The sequence below is a fragment of the Vicia villosa genome, linkage group LG1 (assembly GCF_029867415.1).
Source record: "Vicia villosa cultivar HV-30 ecotype Madison, WI linkage group LG1, Vvil1.0, whole genome shotgun sequence".
Lineage (NCBI taxonomy): Eukaryota > Viridiplantae > Streptophyta > Magnoliopsida > Fabales > Fabaceae > Vicia > Vicia villosa.
The window spans coordinates 210,999,330-211,021,593 of NC_081180.1; the positions used below are offsets into that span (position 1 = coordinate 210,999,330).

Consider the following 22,264-nt stretch of genomic DNA (forward strand, 5'->3'; position numbering starts at 1 on the left):
CCCCACCACAGACTTGACGGGACAAGACACTGCAGGGAATCTCGTAATAACCTATGCATTTTGGCTATAAATATGTTCCCAAACTTGTTCATGTTCTTCATCACCTCTTATACTTTCATCAGAGCAACTTATCATCAGAGCAACTTTGTGTTTCATCATCAACAAACATGTCTCTCCTAACTATGGGTCAAGAGCATCGAGGAACCATTGCAAACATTGCCGCTTATGTAAGTTTGAGTTAACGCTTAATTTTTTTTACTTAAATTTAATAATTTCAAATACTTATGGGAGGTGTTTTTTTTATAGGATGTCACGAGATTTAGGACCCGTGCTGGTAAGATGAATGCTCCTGACCCTTTGATTGTGGACTACGTTAAACGTGCGGGATTTGGTGAGGTAATGAACTTAACACATACCTCAGTTGATATGAAGTTTATATTAGCATTGTGTGAGCGTTGGAGGCCTGAGACTCATACTTTTCACCTTCCAATGGGTGAATGTACCGTCACTCTAGAGGACGTGTACATGTTATTGGGTCTCAAAACAAATGGAAAGGCAGTGTATGGAAATGTCCAACAACCAAACGCCCTATGCGTCGAATTGTTGGGTGTGGATTTAATAGAGGGTGAGGGGCAACAAAGGGGTAGGGGCCAAGGTATAAAGCTTGCTGGCCTTCAGCTAGCTTATGCTGGGCTTCAATTGGATCAGTTTTCTGACGAAGAAACTATACTGCAGAAAACTAGGATGTATATTATGTTGTTGTTTGGTAAGTTTCTATTTCCCGAAGGCACGGGAAATAGTGTTAATTTTATGTACTTGTGTTTACTTGGGGACATTGATGCAATAAAGACATATAGTTGGGGTTCGGCTGTGTTGGCATACCTATATAGTTCCTTGTGCAAATGTGCAAAAAAGGATAGTTGTACATTTAGTGGATGTGCATTCTTGCTACAAGCATGGGCATGGTGGAGAATGCCGGTATTGGCCCCTGCAAATCCAAACAGTTACGCCTTCCCTTACGCTTCAAGGTAACTTTTGGATCTTATTTTAATTATTGCTTTTTATTCTATTATTATTTGTAACTATATTTATTTATATCTTTTAATGTGTTTAGGTTCAATGCACTCGGAATGGATTGGTCCAAAACGCCTGATTCCAAAATCATTTTCTACCGCCAAATATTAGATCGACTAGGACCCCAAGATGTAATACCTCTAAAAATGTCCATTTTCTAAATATGTTTTTAAAAATAACTATCTTCTATATTTTGAAATTAATATTATTTGCTTTGCAATTTATTTGGCGTCCTTACTTGGAATTGGACCACGTACCCGACCTTGACGAGGCGGCTATTTGGACAGCAAAATCACCCATCATACGGTTCACCACTGTGGAGATGCACCCGAGTGACCGTGTCAAGCTCCAATTCGGCATGCATCAAGGTATCCCTGACCCACCTGAGCCTGACTGTTTGGGACGTTGGCATCTTGCGAAGGTTAGCGAACAGTGGTACGTTGAAAATTACAAGTCGTTTGCTATAGATCAGCGTAAAATATGGGCTCGTCGATCAAAAACGGTTCTAGAATTTCCTGTGGCGCCGGGAGAAATGAAGCCAACTGTTGACTATGTAAACTGGTACAGATCGGTCACAAATCCTGAAATGATTGTGTCTGCCCCTTTCTATTTAGCTGACCCGCGAGCACAACCTCCATATTTTGGAGGACAACAACAACCACCACCAAATTACCACCAACAACAACAACAACCACCGCCACCAAATTACCAACAACAACAACAACCACCACCAAATTACCAACAACAACATTACCCACAACAACACCAACAACAACAAAGTTACCACCAACAACCAATGCAACCACAAACACCTTTTTACCAACAACATTCCCAACAACTCCACCAGTTTTTTCCATCCCAAACTCAACCACAAAATCAACAATTCCATGTAGGGAGCTCTTCTAGATCACATTTCCAAGAATTCCATGCGGGGAGCTCTTCAAGATCACCACCAATGACCCCCGACATGGGCATAGAAGAAGAATACCCGCAATACACCACATTCGACCAACACACATCACAGTACCCCAACCAACAATTTGACCTCAACACACCGCCACAACCATTGTATTTTAACCAAACCGGATCCACCACCAACTTCCAAAACTTCCAGGCCGCACCCACTAGGAGGAATTTCAACCCGCCTAGACAAAGCTTCGACAGCGCCGCGGGCACCCGCCTATCCTATGGAGGGAATTCTATAGGTCAAGATGTTGAAGACCCAGGTTTCATTGAGGGGCCGTCGACTCTGGCACAAGACGAACCAAATAGAGGGGGGCGTCGTCGCAGGAATAGGGGGGCATTACCAACTCGTGACCCGTCTACACGACCCATTAGGCAACCTCAATGTGGATCGTACCATGGTCCACGTGGCGCGCAATAAGATTTTTATTTGTATCGTGAATGTATTTTGTAATGTTTTTAATTATAATGTATTTGTATCGTTAATGTATTTTGAAATGTCTTTAATTTTAATGTATTTGTATCGTCAATGTATCGTTATTGTATTTTAATATATAATTATTTTAACGAATGTCCAACTTTCAAAATAATGAATCCACCACCAACTTCCAAAAATAATTTTAACAAGATAGATAAAAAAAAACAATATAAAAAAATTATTGAAAAATTGTTCTTAAAAAAAATACTAAAAAAAATACTAAAAAATAATATTAAAAAATTGTAGTTATTAAAAAAAAATACTAAAAAAAATTTAAGAGAAATTATGTTAAAGAAAAAAAATTACAAAAAAAAAATAAGAAAAAAAAATAAGGGGGGGGGGGGGGGGGGTGTTGTCGCTGGGGGGGTGGCGACAACACCTAAAACACACACGTAGGCGCTAGGCCCACTGGCGAGTACACTTATGGCCCATTGTTGTCGCCACCCCCCCTGGCGACAACGTGTTGTTTTTAGCAAAAAAGTGACATTTGTGTAATTTTTTTGAAAACCTAGTTATTTTTGGAATTTTAAAAAAAAAAATGGTTATTCAAAAAAAAAATTCCTTTTTTTTATAAATTTTATGGGTTACAACACAAAAAAGATTACCAAAAAAATAATGGATTCATGATACATATTGAAAGAAATTACCAAATATTACCATGGAAAAAATATTTGGAACCAATAAAATTTACAAACATTTAAGAGAAAATAATACCGAAAACATTAATATTGAAAGTAAAAAATTACCGAAAATATAATACCATGGAAAAAAAATTATTTAAAAAATCCATGTTGAAATAATATTTGAAAAATATAACATAAAAAAAATTTAGAAGAAATTATGTTAAAGAAAAAAAATTACAAAAAAAAAAAAAGAAAAAAAAAATAGGGGGGGTGTTGTCGCCAGGGGGGGTGGCGACAACACCTAAAACATACACGTAGGCGCCAAGCCCACTGGCGAGTACACTTATGGCCCATTGTTGTCGCCACCCCCCATGGCGACAACGTGTTGTTTTTAGCAAAAAAGTGACATTTGTGTAATTTTTTTGAAAACCTAGTTATTTTTGGAATTTTTTTTAAAATAATGGTTATTCAAAAAAAAAATTCTTCAAATGAAATGGTTTATATTCAATACATATTGGAGTGTACAAACCTACTGAATTAGAATTTTAACAAAAGAAGTGAGTTTTTTTCATTAATTATCGTGTAAACATATTAAATAAAGTAATAGTACAATGTTGTAATATGGTTAGATTGTATGTATAAATTACCAGTGTTGAAATAAATAAAACACATTTTTTTAATTTGAGTTTAGGGTCAGATAATGAACCAAATCAATTTAAAAATAGTTCGGAATTCAGTTCGACAATTAAATCGCTGAACTAAGTTCATGAACTAAATGAGTTAAATATGAGCAAAAAATTAAGTTTGTTAACTAAATAAATTGAATTTAAACTGTAAATAGTTCGACTCGTTAGGTTTATGAGTCAACTCAATTGACGCCGTCTCTTGTGTGCTATGCACATAGGTCTCTCACGTGAGACACCTTTTTTTGGGTTTCAAATCAATCACAGCCGTTGGATATGAGGTGCACCACTGTTATCATAGATCTCTCCACACCCAATAAATATGTCATTAATATTTATCAATTTCCTCTCATTTATTTCATTTATCCATAATTAAACTTTATCAATTTCCTCTCATTTATTTCATTTATCATTTATTTCATTTCTTCATCATTTAATTCATTTATCACCGTTTGTTATTTTTTCTGGTGTTAATCACCATAACTAGACGATTATATTTGCTATTGCCATTGTATCAAATGAGGTTGAAGGGACATGTATGGTTGCTGGGACGGTAAGACACCAATATCTGTAATAATAGTCGATGATGTTGCTATGAGAAATGCAATCAAGAAATTTTTTCCCAACAGTTATCATATGTTATGTGCATGACATCTCCTACGAAATGTAATATCCAACATTGGCAATCCCAATTTCATCCCTGACTTCAAAAGATGCATGCTCGGGGATCACGATGTATGGAAATTTGAGAATTTGTGGAATGAAATGGTAGAAAGGTTTGGTTTAGAAGAGAACAATTGGATCCATGAGTTGTACCAGAAAAGAAAGATGTGGGCAACAACTCTTATTCGGGGAAATTTCTTTGCAGGAATAAGAACGACGTCGTGGTGTGAACAATTTCATAGCCATATGGGTCAGTTTGTACACTCGAAGATGAATATGACTAATTTTGTTAAGCAATTCCACAGGTGCGTGACATATTTTCGCTTTAGAGAGGTTCAAGCTGATTTTGATTCCCAATATGGACAGGCAGTGTTGCACACCAATCTTAGGGCGCTTGGGAGGTCAGCTTCAAAGCAATGGACCAAAGAGATATTCGAGATGTAAAAAAGGTATCGCTAATATTTGTATTAGATACTCAAGATATGGTATCCTTTACCATTTATGCAGTGACAACATTTTGAGCCCAAGGGAATGGATGGCGTGTTTCCCACTATCCATCAAATAACGAGTTCAGATGCTCATGTCTTAGAATAAAATCTATTGGGATTTCATATGAGCACATTGTTTCTATCATGGTTTATATTGATATTGTTGATTTTCCTAAGGCTCTTGTGTTGAATCGTTGGTCATTATTTGCGAAGGAGTCTATCAGTGGAAGTTATCAAGATGGTTCACACTACTAGGATTCACATTTGGTGGCCAGGCATGCTAATTTGGCGAATCTTAGTAAGGAGGTTGCTGACTTGTCGTATATGGATGTTGATGATTACAAAAAATATTTGGAATATTTGACTAATGAACTCAGCAGGCTTAAATTGAAGTACGACAATGAAGATGTTCCACATAATGTACATGTTCCAAATAATGTACATGTTGCAGAGGGCTTGGAAAATATACTTAACCCTTCATGTTCAAAAAGCAAGGGTTGTCAATCAGTGATTGTTGGTACATCGGGGAGACGCAAGCGGACAGAGACATGTGGGATATGCGGTGCAACTAGTCACAACAAAAGATGTTGTCCTACTCTTGGAGCAGATGTAGAGCATCCTCAAGATAGTTCTTTATAATCAACATCTATACGCTTAAGCAATGACATAGTATTTTCAAATTGAAAGTCGGTGAAGTGATGAAGCGATGCCTCCCACTGTATTTGTGCAGTTGTCAATTGTTTACAGGTGTAATTTATTTAGCTAAGTTTGCAGGGCTGATGTGAGGATTTTGGGACTAGGGGTATTAACATGTACGAGATTTGTATTGTCAATGTTGATGGTCCTTGTTGGATACTGTTACATATTTGTAGTAGAATTGGGATGTTAGGGGTGATTCACATAGGTCTTGTACTGGTATTGGATTATTTATGAAGCTATTTTGTAATTGGCATTGTGCCTTATTCCTTTGTGGAAATATAATTGGCATTTGTACTGGTTTTGTTATTTTGGATGTTGTTTTGTAATTGGCATTGTGCCTTGTTCATTGTTTATTGTACAAGGTTGTATAGTCTTCCTTATAAATACCATATGAATGGTGTAATTCAACACGATTTGTTTCATAAATTAATCAACAATGTTCTAATTATTGCTTAAATATATTAGATATTCATATTGTATTATTGTTGATAAAAAGACAGTGCAGAATCTTGTAGCAAAAGAACCATTATGAAATTGAGAATAATAGCATTATTTTCCAATCCAAGTTGCATATCAACATAACAACTAGAGGCCCACCAAGCTACTTTGAAATTAAAAAAATGAGTAGAAAGTAAAAAATTAAGGGAAGAGAGATAACACCAAATATTTATAGATGTTCAGTCTTAAAGAAATGACATACTTCTCTCCCTAAGAATTGATCTTAAGAGTATCAAATAATGCTTCAGAAATTTTAGAATGTTAAGCCCACGAACCCCCTTACACAAGGAAATTGAAGTTTCAGGTTAACTTCTAACCAAACAGCAAACAATGGAATAAAGAGATTAGTCTTCATGCCAAACAACAAATAGAGCTTCAAGCAGTTAGTCTCTAAGCCAAACAGATATTTTATACGAAATTATCTCGAACCAAGATGGAGTTTTGAATTGGTTATCCTCCGAGCAGAAACGAGGTTTTATACCAAGCAGACCACAAAACGAACCGAGATTTTATACCAGGATGATTTTGCACCAACTGAGCTTTTATACTAGGCTGAGCTCAAGAATAAATATGAATATTTTTCACTGGTTATCTTCACTAACCCAGAAGGAGAGCTTTTCCTCAAGTGGCGGAGCTCACAAACCAAATGGAGACTAACACTAATCCCCCAAAGAGAGCTTTTAACATCTTTAGCTCCAAACCCAAACAAACACTTCCTAAGGAAGAATAATTCACTCAAGAGAAAAAAAGAACCCTTGGTGAATTTACAATAATACCCATTTCAGAACAACTTCGTCACTAAGCTGAAGAACATGTCTCAATAAGCTATGACTAAACTTATGTGAGAGAAAGAAAAAAATATTTTAGAGAGAGATTGAGAGAGGGAGGGAGAGGAAAGTGAAGTGATATATCAAATTTTATAGATGATAAGAAATGAAGGGGAATTCCTGTATTTATAGGTCAGATGATAGCTCATAAAATGAAACAATCCATGGGAAAATTAACTCACGTAATCGATTCGGTCATAAGTCTAATCGATAAGGTACCACAAATAATCGATTGTTTGATCCCAATTTAAAAGGTTTTGATAGAGAGATGTTATAATTCATTAAAACAATGTTATAATTGATTATAGACTTGTTTTCCCCTTATCTAATCGATTATGTATTTGGTCTAATTAGTTGGGCAATTTAAAAGTTGCCTTAATCAATTTGACAATTTTGAAATCATCTGGTTTTGCTTCAAAAAAAATTGGGTGATTTTATTTGAAAAATAGAGGTTTCAAAAACAATTTTAGTGAGTGTGTGATTTATCCATACTACATTACGAAAATGCTCTTGTGTTTTTACAAAACATTAATCATTCATACACGATCAAGCAAACTTTCACACTTCCTCTCTTTCATCATCGAAAGCTTCAAGTTCTTTGTCATATATACCAATCATATGAGAACTTCATTTGAATATTCTCGTGAATGAGGCTTGAGATATCTTCAATTTAGATGCCATCATCAAAGGATGTCACTAGTGGACATAAAACTATCTTGTGCATCTTTGACTGCTTGAACTTGAACCAACTTTAGTGATTGCTTGTCTTTATACCTTGTTATCAGGTCTAAGAACGTCTTTCTTATCTATGAGGTTTAATCACTTTATACCTGCAAGCACATAGTTCCACATGATTTTCTCGTAAACTTTGATATCACTATAAAAGTTTCAATCTAAACATGAGATAGAAGCTTTGTGTAAGAATTTTGTGGTTTAGACATATGATAAAATCTCTTTTGTTAATGGAACTCTTAAGGGGAAATCAATGCGGACTAGATTATGGCGCATGGCTTAAGGTCGAACTAGTATGATATTCGCTTCCTCTCTTTTCTTAAAATCAATTAAGTAAAATAAAACTTTTCTTTAAAGGTTAAAATATATTTTATCATCTCTCTCTCTCTCTGTGTGTTACTTGATCAACATTGTCGACTTGTTATCTTCCCATGAAAAGCTAGAAAAGTTTGGAGTCTTCTAACCTCTGGGCATAAACCCCTATCTATTTGATCTCTCAAGATATGAATTCCTATACATATGATTATATATGGGCTTAATTTGAATCCCAAAAATACATTTTGAATGTATCACCTATGAGGTTGATATTCAACAATTGTTGTCCAAGAGGTTTAGCCTTGGCTGAAGTTGGTTGTCACAACATATTGTTTGGGAGGTTTCAAAAACCCTATTGAAAAAGGATCTAAGGTGGGGGATTTACCCATGGATTTTCTTAATTCACCCACATTGTTTCTTGTTGAATTTTTAAATATCACCAATGTATCACACTGGTAAAGTGAATTTATGATCCATGAAAATTTACCAATATAACTAACAAAAGATTGAGGTGTCATCAAACTTACCAAGGGCAATAGTCGTACATAAAGTCATTGCTGGTATGTTGTATAATTAATTGATACAAGTGGAAAACTTGTCCATGCTTGCAGAATTGAATAGTTACCTATTGGTCTTTGATTTTTTACTACTAGCCTGATGGCGTGTCAACCAACATATGACATGTATGCATGCATAATAATATCATAAGGCGATATATATTCATCTCACAACCATTTTCTTGATCACATCATCTAGAAAATATATATTCATCCTCTTTAAATTTTCTTTATCACCTGAAAACACATTTATGCAATCATATCTTATCTCAATCTTTTTCTTCCAAAATTTACCAAAATATTTTTTTGATGGGCCAGCCCGAAACCCGTTTGGCCCGGCCCGGCCCAGTCCATGAAAAACATAGGCTCGATGAGCTGGCCCAAAAAGACAGGGTTGTGTTTTTCTAAGGTATTTTGCGGCTCTGCCCACACTAAATTGTTGAGCTTATGGGACGACCCGATGGGCCGAGCCCATTTTGACAGCTCTAGTGACCACTCTATCACCCAAATGGATTCATTTGATCTCTAAGTCCATAACTTGTTGAACCTTGTTTTGAATCATATGTCTTATAATATGATTAAGTAATTGAGAGAACTGATACCTGATATATTGTATCCCTATGTCTAATTGTTTTCTGGCGAAAAACAGTCATTACCATTGGATTCTTTGGTGGAGCAATTGTGGCAGCTCTATAAGCATTTTGAAGAAGTACAGTTATTGGCATTCCAAGTGATTGTGAAGGTTTGTGCGGTTGTTGTTGACCTGAACCCCCTTCTCCCTTGGATGATGGTGATTGTTGACCCACATTTATCAGATTATTTATAGACTGCAAGTTCATACGTCAAACACACTCATAACTAGGGGTGGACAACGATTCGGTTCGGATTCAGGCCCAAACCACTGAACCAAACCAATCCACGGGTGAGATAATTAGGCCCAACTTCCGATCGTTTTTCTCTTTGGTTTTTTCGGGTTCGATTTAAAATGGTTCGGTTTGTAGCATCGGTTTTTTCGATTAATTTTATTGGATCAATTTGATTTTTAAGCCCAAAATAAAGTCAATAAAGTCAATAAATTCTAGCCCAATTAAATTCATTTTTCCCATTTTAAAATGTATAACTATATTATCTTCACTTAACTACCATATTAAAAATTTAAATTATTATATTTCATTTTTACATTAAAAAATATAAAATTATCTAACCTAAATCTTTACTAAAATTATTTTAATTAAAACATTAAAAAATATAATAAAAACCCAATATAAAGTGTTTCACATATATTATTATTACAACTTAAATAGACATTTAAACTGAATATCGATCCTTCTGTGACATAAAATGTGATATGTCCATACTTCCTCCATGTCATCCTTAAGATACCTTCATATTTATGTAATACCTGTCAAACATTTAAAAACAGTAATAATAGTCAACCAACAAAAATAATAAATTTAGGGTTAATGAACTTTTTCGTCCCTTTAAATATTTCAAATTTTGTTTTTAGTCCCTCCAAAATTTTCTTTCAAGAAATTGTCCCTTCAAAATTTTTCTTTCGAACTATTGGTCCCTAACGTCAAATTTCGTAGCTAATTAGTGGCTAAAGTCGTAGCTAATCTTTAGCAAATTTGACGTTAGGGACCAATAGTTTAGACGAAAAATTTTGAAGGGACGATTTCTTAAAGGAAAATTTTGGAGGGACTAAAAACGAAATCTGCAATATTTAGAGGGACCAAAAAGTTCATTAACCCATAAATTTATAATAAACTAAAAAGAAAAGTTAATATAAAACTGTGAATAATAATAATAAGAATTATTATTTTGATAAAAAACAAAATCCTATTAATAATAAATTGATAGAATAAATGAACAAAATTAATGATAAAATTCAAAGGTTAAACAAAACACATCCACACTCAAACTTTAAAACTCATCAATTCAATAACATTCAAAAAAATTATTAATGCAAAAGGGAAATGCTAACGAGTGCCCCAGGAGCACTGGTTAAGAGTTTAAAAAGGAATATTTTGTTATCAATACTTATATTCATTGCATTAAAAATAGAAATAATTGACTTCTTTTAAGTAACAAAATGTATGTTTTTATTGAAAATATTTGTATTTAATGAATTGAAAATTAAAATGATTAATTTATGTAGACAATATTTTCTTTATTTGGAAATCTTAAAGAGTGCTCCCGGGGCACTCGTTAGCATGACCCAATGCAAAATTAGTATTGAATAAGTGATAATATTTGATTTGAATCAATAACATTAAATTCAATAAATTCTCTTAAATCATACATTAACACATAACAAGAGAGAATGATTTATCAGAAAAAGAACACATTTTTATTGGTTTAATTAACATAAATTTTGCTAAGTATTATCATCAGGAAACTCTAAATTCAAACGAAGAAACCAGTAGAGTAGAATTAACTTGAACAACACAATCATAGAAAATATTTGTGATGATTTCTTTAGTTTCAGTTTGAGGACATGCTTAGAGCTATTATATTTTTCTGTAGTTGAAATGATTGGAAAAGTATTAGAATTTAGAAGGACCATAATAATTAACAAGCAAAAAGAACCATTCATACATCCTATGAACACGATAATAAACATCATAATAAACAAAGAAACCAAAACACTTCTAGTGGAATAATGTTGGTCTATACCAACAATATAAAAATAAAATGCTCAAAGGTAACAACTTTAGGCCTTTATACCCCCTGTTGGTTGAAACACAAATCACTTGAACCATCATAATCACAATAAACAGAATCCCTGTGGGTTGAAACACAAATCACTTGACCCATCAAAATCACAATAAACAGAAACTATAATCACAGTAAATAAAACTTACTTGTATAAAAGTTAGATTTACTTGTATAAAGTGTAACTCTCAACCAGTAAATCTTCCTTCTTGCAACCAAGTCTACAGGGGTTCTGAGTTTTGTCTACATAGACAATAAGACACTAATCAAACTATGAAATTGTGATAGTAAACCAGTTTTTCAAACAAGAAAAAGAAAATGAACTTTACTATAATTAGACAGAGAAATAGGAAAAATCTTTGACAACAAAATTAGAATACTCCTTGGCCTTAAGTTTTTATCAATACCTTTGTTGTTTAGAGAGTTCCCTTTTCAAGATCTATAATTTCAGGAAACTTTGGAGATATGCTGCAACAAGATTAAACAAATTAGAAAAAAAAATCAAGAGAGTAATCAAAACCTTGCCAAAGATAAGAATCAAAGGTTAATGTCAAAACCTTAATAACTATTACCTTGAAATAAGAATCACCTTCATTACATCACTCTGTGGAATCTCAAAATCAAAGCACAACCAAAATTGATACAAATCTGAGTTAATCTTAAAGTTTACAAAAACTCAAATGCTAACCATAGATCTACATCACTTATAGAGAAGAAAACCTAAATAACAACCCTTAACTTAAAAATCAACAACAACTAACCTCTTGTAAGATTAACTTCATCAAAGTAGAACCACATATGATAGCTTCAAGTCAGTCAAGCACCTGAAAATAAAATACTGCAGATGTTTCAAGTTTTTTCATACAAGTCGGTTTAGAACAAGAAATCAAAACACAACGAAATCCAAAACAGATCTAAATTTATCTTAATGTTCACAAAACCCAAATGTTAATGTCAAAACCTTAACAAACATTAAGAAGAATTACCATTCATTCCATCACTTAGTTGAATCTGAAAATCAAAACACAGATAAAATCAAAACACTTAGTTGAACCTTTAACTCTAGAACACATTTAGAGATACACAGTTAAATAAACCCTAAATAACAACCCTTAAAAAAAATTAAAAATCAACCAAGCAAACCTTTTGTAAGATTTCTTTGCATCAGAGTAGTATAACCACCTCTCGTAGCTCTAAATCACTTCAACACCTGAAAATAAACAATTTATGAAGGCAACATTAGTATGAGAAGACTATGAAGGTAAACAGATGGTGCGGTTATGATAAGAGAAGGAGGTAAAGGTGAAACAAGGACAGATGAATGAAGATTAACACGGCGGCGAAGAAGAGAAGAAGGAACATGAGTGAGAGAGTGAGAGAAAAAATTAGGGTTTTTGTCTATTGAGAGAGTGAGAATGAATAGATATGAGAGAGTGAGAGAAGGAAAACGAGTAAAAGTAAGATAATATAAGAGGATATTAATTGGATTCGGTCGGGTTCGATGACCGACGGGCCTAATATTTCCATCCGAACCGAACCGCTGCTGCCCATTTAAAACCAGATGGCCAACCCGTTTGACCCGTAAACCCGAAGTTGACTCGACCGAAAGCAATCAGGTAGTATGGGTCGGTCGGTTATTAACGGATGGTGGATTTTTGTCCACCCCTACTCATAACTTGGAAATTGAAATTTAGTATAGTATTGGTTGTAGTATCGAACCAAGTGTGCCAAATGTGTTCTCGAGATGTGAAAGTTTGTTGAGATTTGAGTGATAACTTTCAATAATGATTCCCATTTTATTCAAGTGAGTACATTGAAGGAGAAAATATGTCTCTTATTTGTGGGCTCATTTACCATTCTAAAGAGTGTTAAGTATGGAAGGGTGAAGTTGTACTACTAGCTTAAAAAATGCATAAAAAAATAAAGAAAAGTAAAAAACATTAAGTGTATAAAATAAAGAAAAGTAAAAAACATTAAATGTATAAAATATTTTTTTGCAATGACGAGGGAGAAGAAGAATACTTATATCACTTGTCACTAAAAAAAATTATTGCTACATTAAAGCAGTTATGATACAAGGATATGTTGAGCCCCTTGAACAATTAGAAAAAAGAACTCAAGCCGACACAGATTGCATCAATTAAAATGGTGAATAAGTGATTAAGAAAATGTGTATTTCTTACAAAGAACCTCTAGGAACTAAGGAGCATCCACAACTAAGTTAACCTGCCATATATTTTTTCTCTCATGAATCAAACAATAGTACAAAAAGACAACTAAACATGTGTTATTTAGTTTTTTTCAATTAGCAAGGATTCAATTTCAAGTAAAAGTGCAGGTTTAGTACTTTTAGACAATAACTTAGAAACATGATTCAAGATTATTAACAAAAGAATTGTTACAACTGCTATCAGTTGATTGATCCAAAGATACACAAAAAGTAAGTCATAAAAATATTAAAAGCTAACATGAATTCCTTTGTTTTTTCAGTATAGAAATAAATATTGAACTATACAATTCCAATACTTTATCAAGTATCCTAGTTAAAGTTCTTGGAGAAACCAGTGGATTAAATGCTTGTGTTTTTTCTTTATATAAAACTACGTTGTTTTGTTTAAAAAAAATTTAAAAATATAAATATAAATAAACTTTGTTTAAAAATTATTTGAAACAACTTTTCGTCTTTAGAATTAAAGCTACTAGAAAAATTATTGTGTTATTCAGTATCGTTATTGGTTTAATAACTAATCTGATCATTAAAATATTGGTTAATATTTTATTTATTTTAATAAAGAGAAAAAAGGTGATGTACTGACAGTGTAAAATATTTTTACACTGTCAACCAATCATCATCATATATTCAATTAAACAATTCTTTTATTTAAAAAAAACTTTAATGAAATGGCAAATTAATGACTCTCTATTGAATGACAGTGTAAAACTATTTACACGGTCAGTGTACTACCTTTTAACTCTTTAATAAATTAGCAGTAAATACTTGATTCTTAAATTATTTATTTTATTTGAACTTCATAAATTGTATGCATTAAACAATATAATTTTTAATTTAATTGTTTAAAATGTCATAAACTTATAAATTAAAGTATAAAATAAAATAAATTAAAAGATCATTATGTTGAAAAAGAATAAAGTAGTTTTTTAGGTGACCAAGGTAGAATGTTTACAAAACATGTCAAGTCAATTGTTTAAATGTTATTACAAGCAGTGGCGAAGCCAAGGCCCGGCCAGACTGGGCAGCTGCCCGGGCTCTTCCTCCGTCAACCATGGGGTTTACCCGATCATCAACCTATCTCATCCAACAAACACCTTGTGAAGATTCTCACCAAAGCATCCCCAAATTACTCCCTCACTATCCGTGCGGCGAAGTGGTTATGGCACCCTCAGATCCAGTAGATCAGCATCAGTATTGATTCAAGTTTGCTCTTCAATTTGGTCAGGACAGTTCAGAATTTCTATGGTTGTAGCAAAGTTTGCGGTTCTGTTTCGTGTTTACGTTTTTGGTTTTTTACGGTAAGCTAACGATTTCAACATAGTTTCGAGTTGTGTTATAGCCTGCTTGTGATTCGATTTCGGTGCGAATTTTGGATTGAATTAAATAAACAGCAAGCAAACAACATTATAACGATAAATGGGATGAGCAAATGCCGGTAAAAATGAAGAAAATGGTGATTCCGTCTCTGCTTGCAAGGTGCTCGATAAAATGCCACAACCAAGTGAAAATTGTGTTCGCTTGCAAGGTACTCTTTATGTGTAGCTAATATTATGCTCAATTTTATGTTTTACAACTACAAGTGAAAATTGCAGGGGAGAGCCTTATGAGAATGTGATATTCTTGCATGAATTTATAAGTTCTTCCTCATTTTGGACACAGACAGTGTTTACATGTTTCTCTGAAAATGTAAATCATAACTACATATTGATTGCCATAGACCTGTTGGGGTTCGGAAACAGTCCTAAGCCAAGAGATTGTTTGTACCCTTTGAAGGAACAGGTGTGTGTTGCTGCTTCACTTCACATATTTCTTTTTCTGCTCATTGAATAAATAAAACATATCTTATGAAATTTATGTCTCAGTTTCTATTGGTCTGCAGCATGTCATTTGTTTCTTCAACCACACATTATTTAGAAGCTATATATTATTTTTTTTGTTTCCAAACATACGAAATATCCAGAATATATGATAGTAAATATCATAAAATACTTGTTCCATCCAATAACAATTTCTCAATTATGATTTATGGATAGGAAAATCATTATCAATAATGTTTAAATTCACATGTGTTGCAGAAGAGCGACCACAGTGCACACTGTTCTCATTTCAAGTTAATTTGTGGTGTTTGTTTTTGTTCAATGGATAACACATCCTAACTATTTTAAATTATTTTACAATATTCTTAAGTTTATTGTTTGAAGTAATTCAAAATAAACACACCCGGATGTTGAATTATATAACCATGCATCCAATTCATACTCTTTTTTTTATCTAACTAGTTAAATAATTTCACTTTATTTCTTATCATATGCACAAATATACTTATCATGTGAAAAGAAAAGGCTTCTCAGGCTATATCTGTGATTTCGTTCAGAACTGGGCTGCTATAAACGAAATTGATGTTTCTCTATTCTTTGTGTTTGTGGTTTTGGTGGTAGCCATACTCTTCTTTTGGAGAAAATGATGCTTGTTTGGTAGCATAATTCCAAATGCTGACGATAGCATTATGCTATTAGGCAGAGAGAAGAAATTTGCACAAAGTTTGGAACATACATGGAAAGACTCCTGAACTAAATATGAGAATTCAATTTGCGGTTTTTAAAATTTTGCCCAGGCTTCATAGTTTTTCTGGCTTCGCCACTGATTACAAGGATGAAACAAACCCATTAATTTAAATGAAGTGAATGTTATTATTCATCTGAGTTATTTTTATTTAATTTTCTTTAGAAAAAGCATAAAATAATGAATAATTTCAAATTTCAAGCAAATTAATGATTTGAGTCTATCAAAAGAATTGGGAGTTTGCGACGTATACCAATATTAAGTTACACAATATCAAAAAAATTCTAATAAAAAATAAGCTACCATTTACTAACAAATTAGTTTGGTTAAAAACCAATTTCAACCGGTTTTGAAACCAAATTAAAACCATTTTGCAGTTTCTAATGGATTTTTATATAAATGGTTTGGTTTCAAAATTAAAACCACTAAAATGGATCGGTTCTTGTAATGTGGTAACCATGCACACCCCTAATTTGATGTACCACTAATGGAATGACCAACTGTTAGCTGAAGATTTCGTTTTACAAATTTGGTTCTTCGAAGAAGTAAAATTCGAAGGAAAGATGGTTACTGATGACCATCCCTTAAAAATAAAAGAATGGCTCCTGATGGCCATGCTTCGAGAATGAAGACTTCTAAGTTCGTTATGAAGATAATGAATACTGAAGCTAGTAGAAGTGTATGTCTTCAAGGACTTAGACAAAATTTATGAAATATGTTCAAGTATTACTACTTAGCGTGTTTTCGTAGTATTTTTAAATACACTGCCACGCGTCGAAGAAGGACTCAGGCGGGAAGATTTGAAATTCGAAGACGGTTTCGTAACTGTCTAAATAACAGATGGCGTCCCTGGAGTTCTTATGAGAAATGTGGCATTAGATTAGCGTAGGGCCGTTAAGGTTGAAATTAGTATAAATAGGAGTCTTAATGTTAGGATTCTGGGTGTTCATTTTGTACAAATCACTCACATATTACTCAAGTATCAAGTGTTAAGAGAAAGAGTTCGCTGAGAAAATGTACGTATGACACCACCATTTTAATACATGTGTATTCTCTTTCGTTTTTAAATATCTTTCAGTATTATTGCATTTCATTTACTTCTTGCCATTTACATTTCTGTATTTTTACTTTCATGTCATTTACTTTTGAAGTATTTAATATTCCTGCATTTTAAGATTCTTTACGCTTTAACAATACTTTCGTTTCATATGTTATTTTACTTATCCTTTCACTGAAATTATACTTACGTATAACCAAGTGATTGTCAGGATTACTCGTTTTATTCGAAACAATTCTTATTAACGAAGACGAATCATGACTATGGTTCGAATGACCATTGATAACAATCTTTTTGACTATGTGTCCTAGGATCAATCTAGTCGATCCTGCGAGTAACCAAATCATATTTATTATAGTTTGGAAGACTAGCGGTTGTTTACCGGAAATCACCGTAAACAAATTGGCACGCCCAGTGGGACTTGGTCAAGCAGATTGTTTTTAATCAATTGTTTTATTTTTGTCTAGACAATATCAAGACCTTGTATGAACCTTAGGAACGGTAAGTTAACGAACAGTGCACAACCGATTCCCAAACGAAGGTACAACAAGAAAATGGTCGTTACGGCCAGTGCAGGGGGTGACCAAGGTCCCCCACAAGGTTCAGGATCAGGAGCGGCAAATTCGACTTCTAGTCAGGGAACACGGGATACACCGGGTCCAAATGGATCGAGACCTGCATATAATTCCCAGGCTATGCCTGAAAATAATACAGGACCTTCAGGGACTATTCTAGTTTCAGTATCGACAACCGCACCTTCATCCACAAGCGCAGAGGAAATACCGTTTTCCTCGACAAATGCTGCAAATAACTTGTTTGGTCAAGGCACGGATTCTACTTTCGAGTGGAGGCCAAATAATCCATACGGAATGCCACATCCATTTGGAACAGGCGTACGAGGGGCAGGGCCCACATATGCCACAACTAACAATGCGACGTTTTCACCGAATGTTGGATCAGTGGGTCGAAGTCCACACAACACTAGTTTTTCTACCCAGATGCCCCATTTTACCACAAATAACCAAGCAGCATTTCGGCAAGAAATGGATGCAAGCAACCATGATATGTTAGGGGTCTTGGCCAAAGAATTGGCTTCAATTTTGAACCCACTAGCGACAAATATTGCTAATACAAATCGGGATAATGTGGAGACTTTCCAAAAGATATCATCCCAAATGAATCGAATGGCAGATTTCATGGGAGTGCCACAACCAAGAAGGAAAGACAAACAGCCTTCGAATCAAGAAGAGAGGCCCATTTTGGAACGTATACAAGATGTGGTTCCACCATCTAGGACAGCCACTAGAGATGTAGGCCCCTCACGAAGAACAGAGATGATCGAAGGAACTCCAGTAATTAACTTAGAGGCTTCAAATCAAAGAACTGTTCCTGTTCGACAGGAAACGGAAGAAGAGAGACCTAGATTAAGGATCGTGGGTAGGGACGAGCATCCAGATGAGATTGTCCAAAGAGTCAGAAGAGAAAATCTGGCTACAGAAAATAACTTAACTGCCATGATAGAAAGGGTTATGGCCAATAATGGCCTTAGTACTGGACTTCGACGTCCAAATTATACATCCCCCATATCAGATTATATCATGCAGACAGAGTTGCCTAGGGGCACTAAGGTACCCAAATTTACAAAGTTTTCAGGCGAAACTAACGAATCAACGGTGGAACATATTGCTAGATATTTGACAGAAGCAGGGGACTTAGCAGGAAACGAAGATCTAAGGATCAAATATTTCCCTAGTTCGCTAACAAAGAATGCTTTCATTTGGTTCACTACCCTGCCACCAAATTCAATAGATGCATGGGCACACTTAGAAAGGCTGTTCCATGAACAATTCTACATAGGCCAAACTAAGATAAGTCTGAAAAAATTGGCCAGTATTAAAAGAAAGTTCACAGAACCAATTGATGATTACTTGAATATGTTCCGTCTGTTGAAATCGAGGTGTTTTACAACAGTCCCAGAGCATGAACTAGTCGAAATGGCTGCGGGTGGTCTAGATTATTCAATTAGAAAGAAACTAGATACCCAATACCTTAGGGATATGGCCCAGTTGGCAGATAGGGTTCGACAGGTCGAACACTTGAAGGCAGAAAAGGTTAGAGCAAATAAAAGTTACAAAAAGGAAAGGGTAGTGTACGTCGAAGCCGAAGACGCTGATGATGAGTCTTTCAATGACTCGTATAACCCTGAAGAAGTCGAAATAGACTTAGCTGAGTTGAAAGAAGCGCCACCTTATGCCTGCAAATTGCTAAACCCTGCAAATGGAAAAAATCCAGTAGAAAACGATAAGAATGATAGGTTCCCTAAGAAAACTTATACATTCGACGTTACCAAGTGTGATGAAATATTTGATTTACTGGTAAAAGATGGCCAAATGATACTGCCTCCAAATTCCAAAATTCCTCCATTGGAACAACGGAAGAAAAGAGGTTTTTGTAAATATCATGGTTTTTTAGGCCATAAAACTTCACAATGTTTTCTTTTCAGGGATCTAATTCAAAATGCTATCAAAGATGGAAGGTTGAAGTTTGCTGACAAGACCAAGAGTCACATGAAGGTCGATACCAATCCCCTGAACATTGCTGACGCTAGCCTCTGTGAGCTAGAAGATATCAACATGGTGGAGGCATCTGAAGTCGAAGTTGCGGAAACCAAAACAATGTTCAATGGAAAGCAGGCTACTGAGAGCCTAAATAATGATATAGTCTTCAATACTGATGTTGAAGAATCTTCCAAGACAGAGATACCTGAAGGGTCGAAGGGAGAGAACAGTGAGGCCACTGAAGACCTCAGAATGAAACTCCAGAAAATCCAAATCTCTGAAGTTCCTCCAGCAGTTGTTAACATGGTCAGCGCCAGACGTCCAGTGTCTGAATTTGGCGAATTAGAGACATGGCTGACGAGGCAAAATGGGGGCATCGAAGCTCCTCCAAAAGGTGAAAGCCTCAAAGACTACCTTTGGAATTGCCATGAGAGGAATGGTGGAAAACAATGGATATGTCCAAGGTGTTCGATCATGCTGAATCGAAGGGTCGAAGCTAACTTCGAAAGGGCTCGACGCGAAAGATGGGAACACCCAGGGAGAGAACCAAGTCCCCTACTACAAGTGTAGCCAAGGATGGAGGAAAGCTTAGTAGGATTTTTGGTCAGATGCCACAAAGGGAACACTAAAGTTGCACTATGCCCCAGATGTGGGGCAGTCTATGATGAAATGCTGGCAAGATCATTCGAACGTGTGTACTGCTACATGGGTCGAGAAACTCAGGGGTTGCGTCCTAACCTATACAGTTTCGACATATGGACTCCAACGAAGAGGCCTGATAGCCCACACCCCAGAGCTCGAAGGGTAACATTCAAAGTCCCTGCAGATGCACCCAGGGATAGATGGATGCAAGCTAATGCAAGAAACAACAAATGGCGTAGTTGGGACCAAGGAGGAAGAACTGCAATGGCATATAGGAAGCAATTTCAAAAACCAAATCGAGAGGCGTATTGATTGGAGAATTACAAAGGAAAAAATCCTATGTCCCGATCCCAGTGGAGAAGGCATCAGAGAATAAAGAAGGCCCAAAGAGAATACAAACCAAGGGAGATTGGAGAGTCTAGTAGCAACCAAGTCCCACACCAGGGGGCAAAGTCAAACAAACCTCCGGTGGAACGCAGGCTATTCGAAGCTGAAAAGATCTTGGACGAAGAAGAAAAGATGCGCTCCAATTCCTGGAAAGAAGAGGATAGAATGACGAATGATTTCGATTCTGATGGAGTGTCGTCTATAAACCTCAATTGCAACGTTGTATCCGTACTCCCTCATGAGTTTAATCAGGAGACTGAAGTTGAAGACTGCGAAGAGGCTGATATCGAGGAAATGGCAAAGCACAGGCCTGTATGTTATTATGTGCTGAATAATGGTGCAGTTGAAGAACAGAACGCTTTCTTCGAAAGGCCTGATGAGGGTATGCGAAATCATTTGAAGCCACTATATATCAGGGCTAAAATTGAGAATGTTGGCATTAATAAAGTCCTAGTCGATGGGGGAGCAGCGGTGAACCTAATGCCTCAATACATGCTAAAAAGAATTGGTATGTTCGATACTGATATAAGGCCACATAACATGGTCTTATCTAACTACGAAGGCAAAATAGGACAAACATTGGGAGTCGTTCAGGTCAATTTGACAGTGGGCTCGATCACAAGGCCAACTATGTTCATGGTTATACCAGCAAAAGCAAATTACAACCTTTTGCTTGGTAGGGAATGGATTCATGGGGTGGCAGTTGTGCCCTCGACAATGCATCAAAGGGTGACAATTTGGAGGGAAGATGGTATAGTGGAGAATATCGAAGGAGATCAGAGTTACTATATGGCTGAAGTTAACCAGGTGAATAAAACCAACTTCGATAGGAACCTGGCAAACATAAGTCCTTGTCATGCTGCAGGAGAGATGTATACCCCAAATAAAAATGCATTGTACTATTTAACTTTACACCCAAATGGATTCCAGTGGGATAGAGAGATCATGGATGGTCCAGCAGATACAGCACCATTGGAGAATTATCCAGCAGTACGGCCAACAGGCTGGGACGATGACATTAATAATGTCTGAGTCTTCGTTCTTCGAAAAGATTTCGGCTTACGTGGCCGAGAACAAAAGGAAGGCGGCTCTCGAAGCCAAACTATCAAATGCAAAGATGGACGCAGTTCTAACCAAAAAAGGAGTAACAGAGTTAGAGATACATACGAGTTTCAAATTCTCTGAAGACCCGGTTCAAGTTGAAAAGATCGTGAGAGAAGAATCGAGTCAAAGGTTAGATGCAATTTACGACGAAGAACCTTTGGGATTAGAAAAAGACCCAATGGCGTCGAACATAAAGATGTTGGCTCAAGATCCACTTGAAGAAGTAAATCTTGGAGACAAGGATCAAAAAAGAATAACATACATCAGCGCGAAACTAGAACCAGAACTAAAAGCAACGGTCACCAAAATGTTGAAAGAAAACAGAGATTGTTTTGCTTGGGATTATGATGAGATGCCTGGTCTAGGAAGAGACTTGGTCGAATTGAAACTACCAATAAAAGAAGGG

The 22,264-nt window shown here is 35.4% G+C and overlaps 1 protein-coding gene across 2 annotated transcripts; it reads left to right on the top strand.

Annotated features, from left to right (window-relative positions):
• The first annotated feature begins 312 nt into the window (after positions 1 to 312).
• LOC131644838 (protein MAIN-LIKE 2-like) lies at positions 313 to 2,607 on the top strand. 2 transcript variants are annotated; one of them, XM_058915441.1, is made up of 2 exons: positions 313 to 1,028; positions 1,115 to 2,607. In XM_058915441.1, the coding sequence occupies exon 2, from the start codon at positions 1,238 to 1,240 to the stop codon at positions 2,456 to 2,458; it is 1,221 nt and encodes a 406-aa protein (XP_058771424.1). In that variant the 5' UTR covers positions 313 to 1,028; positions 1,115 to 1,237; the 3' UTR covers positions 2,459 to 2,607. Both variants share the same exon structure in this region, with proteins under 2 accessions (XP_058771424.1, XP_058771425.1).
• The last annotated feature ends 19,657 nt before the right edge of the window (positions 2,608 to 22,264 follow it).